The 3,389-nt window shown below is 44.3% G+C and overlaps 1 protein-coding gene across 1 annotated transcript in view; it reads left to right on the forward strand.

Annotated features, from left to right (window-relative positions):
- LRBA (LPS responsive beige-like anchor protein) overlaps positions 1-3,389 on the forward strand; it is a 621,066-nt gene that overhangs the window by 365,259 nt on the left and 252,418 nt on the right. The window contains 1 exon segment of the mRNA XM_025198536.1: positions 1-36. This exon segment is cut by the window's left edge and continues 53 nt beyond it. Coding sequence (XP_025054321.1) covers positions 1-36 — 36 coding nt within the window.

Genomic DNA, 3,389 nt, shown 5'->3' on the forward strand with positions numbered 1-3,389 from the left:
GAAGAAGATCCTAGTTTTAAGAAAATCGACCCCAAGGTAAGAGATTGTTGACCCCTCACTCCGAGAACTGATGACAAATTATACTAGACCTTTAATTCTTCATTCGCTTTCTCTACCTCTGTCTGTCATAAGTATTCCTGCTTTGGTAAGTTTGTGACTGACCATGTACGTTAGTGAAGTTCATGTAAGTGAGGGGAGAAAAGGGTAGGTGGGGGTGGAGGGGGGGACGACAGTTCAACCCTGCTTGAATGCTAATTAGCTGCTGGGCATAAAGCTCCAGGGAGGCATCTTAAATAAAGACATCTCAGACCACAAGACCAGTGTGAATACTAGAAAATTCAACAGCCGTGGTAGCTCAACCCCTTTTTTATTTTTTTTATGCAAAACCAATATAACATAGCAGCCTAGATTCTACCTTCTTGATTTAACAGTGCTTCTGTTTTCCATTATTCTATACCAGATTTTACAGTGCACACTATTATTTGTTATACGTAAGTTGCCTTTAAAATGCATTTCTCAATAGACTTGTTATTTTCTGTAAAGTTTATTTGCACTGAGGTAAAGGTAACATTAGCATTTTTTTGTTTAAAATGAGGTCCACCTTATAGCAAAATACACATTTCAAGACAAACTTGCTCACTTAAAGCAAAATTAGTACTATAAAGACTGTACTTGAGTGGTCTCAATGTGTAACAAATGTCTGGACTTCTCACTATAAATGTGTTCCCATTCCACTTTAAACATGGAAATTGTTTCTGGATTTTACAATATCTGCTTATTGTTAAAATGTTTTAGTTTATTTAAGAGAGAGGGGTGGGAAGGGAGGAGAAGTGGTTGAAATATTAAAGTTTTGTACAGAACTACATGAATGCTTTTCAGTGGGGGATACCTTATGGGTTAAGTGTCTGCAGTTCTTCTCTTTGTTCTCATTGAATAAATTGCTCTTGTCTTTATTAAAAGATGGCATTGGAAAGTGACTCGGAGATGCTGGGGTTGGATAGGGATGGCACTGTTTTGAAAAGAAAACTGTCCAACATTTTGACTAAAATTATTTTTAAATAACTTTAATTGCTATTCCGAATTGCTAAGTGGATCTGTCAGTTTGCCTGAATGCAGTAAAATTACCTTAACTTTTCTGCACGTTTCCGTTGTACTGAAATAGCTTTGGAAAGGGCTTAAAATATTGTGAAGAGGCTGGGAAACTTTTGAAACCTTTTGCCTCCTTTTGGTGAGCAGTGCATTTTAAGATCATCTCCTTAGGGGTAAAAAAGAAGTATAGCTATTGCATGCAAAACGTGTCGTCAGGATGAGTACGTTAGTGTGTTGCAATGTCGACCTAAAAGGGTGTTTGAGCTCCAAAGGCTTTTGCCCTCTTTGGTCTCTAGAAGTGAAAACGAAATGTCAGAAAACTTGGCTGCTGCGCCATTCGGCATTTGCCTTTCTCGGCAGCTAGGACAGTTGCGTGCAGGAGTGAGAAGGCTGGCCCAGTCCTACAACCTGGTTTGACTTGCAGGCGCTGTCTTACTTTCCTCCTAGCTCCTTTGGTTTGATTTGGGGCTGTTTTCGTGGGGACGAGCAGGCATTTTAAGCGCATCCCGGTTGCAATTCGGGAGTGGCGAGGAGGGTATGCGGGGTCCTCGGGGAGAGGCCGTCAGTGCGATCAATATTACATTAGTCTAGTGCATTCAGTGGGGGAGGGGGAGGAGGCGTTTTAAAAAAAAAAGCCAAGACGCTTGGATCTGAAAATTCAGTGTAACCTGTTTTTTTAAAGAGTCGCAGTTACCATTCAGCTTTCTGCTGAGTATTAACCCCCCGCGTGATCATGGGCTGATCCCAGTGACTGGCCAACACTTCCCTTCAAACCCAACCCTGGCATTTGCTTGGAAGGCCTGTTTAATTAATGAGCCTCCCTCTGCTTCATACCGTGAACTTCCCTGTATATTTATCTAAATTGCCGCAAAGAAAACATTGTGACAAGTTTGGGAAGCCAGGTCTGCGCTGGAGATAGCATCAGGGCTGATAAGATCAGAGTTGATATGGTTACTCCGGGACTGTTTTTACAAGGAAACAGTAGTCCGACAAGCTGGGATTTAAAACCCGTCCTGTCAGGTGAGCCAGGTCCGGGGCTCTTTGGAGGCTTGCACAGAAATTGCTCCTATCCCAGAAGTGAAATGAGCCGGAGGGGACCTGGACTGTAGGGCTGTCCCCAACGTCCAGCTGGCGGAGAGCTCTTCAGGCAAAGGGAGGATCGGAGATGTTGCAGAGGCAAAATGTGCCCTTCCCTGAGCCTCCCATTGAAGAAGGATGTTCGTGCACTAAAGCTTGCAAAGAACTCCCGTCCCCTCCCTCCCCCCCCAAACTAATAAAAGAGATCACATCTCCACTAAGATCCTTCCCTGCCTTTCCCCGGGATCGCCTTCCCCGTCCCGGCACAGAGACGTGCTGTCGGAGCGGGTCCTCGTTTCGGTGTTACAGATGGGGGATTTCGCCTTAATTTGAGCTCTTTGGTTCAAGAGCCTTCCCAACCCGACGTCTAATGGCGATTTCTTTTCCGGATCCTCTACAAAGAAGCGGAAGTAATTCTTTGGAGCAAGAAGTTCCATGTTACCTCTGCCCCGCAAGGCCGGGGAAACTTCGCTGAAATGCTCCAAACAAGCTTCAGAAGATTTCCAGCCGATCAAGCGCAGAATTAAAGCCCTTGACGGCGGCATCTCCTCTAGTCTAGGGCAGTTGGAGACGCCTGAAGCTCCCTTGGAAAACTGAACACAAGAGCCTAAAATAGGGGCTTTCGTTGGAAAACTTTCATCAACTTCAACAGATTATGAATGGCTGGTTTCTTGAGAGAGAAAACTGCCCTTTCCCCTCCCCCCCGCCAGAGGTTTCACTGCTGTACTTCAAAACCGGAGGGAGGGAAAGAAAGAAAGTTTTCCCTTTGCTTTTTCTAAGAAAGGAAAAGCAAAAATCGAAGCCTTGCACTAACGTCTATTAATAATTCAAAGCAGATCTATATATATATATTATTGTCATTTCAAAGTCAAATGTACAGTTCAAGATCCCTCCCCAATCAAGCCAAGATCGGTGCACTTGAAGAAGGCGAACAGAAGGGGAAAAATAAAAGTAAAAAAACAGATCGCGGTACTTTACCGAGATCTTACCAAATCAAGTGGAAACCAAATAAGACCCGGGCAAATGTCGCCGCAGCATCTTGTCCCGGTGCTGTCAAAAGCCTGGCGCGATGCAAGGCGACGGTACATCTTTTCTTAAAAGACTTGGCCAGGAAGTTTCAAGTCAGGAAAGGAAAAGCAAAGCAAAGCAGCCAAAGCCGGCGTGTGGCAAGCCTTATTTGCAGGAAGGGCATCGTCAGCTTGAACAGAAACCAAATCGGAAGA

This window comes from Alligator sinensis, unplaced genomic scaffold (assembly GCF_000455745.1).
Source record: "Alligator sinensis unplaced genomic scaffold, ASM45574v1 scaffold169_1, whole genome shotgun sequence".
In the NCBI taxonomy this organism is placed as follows: Eukaryota; Metazoa; Chordata; order Crocodylia; family Alligatoridae; genus Alligator; species Alligator sinensis.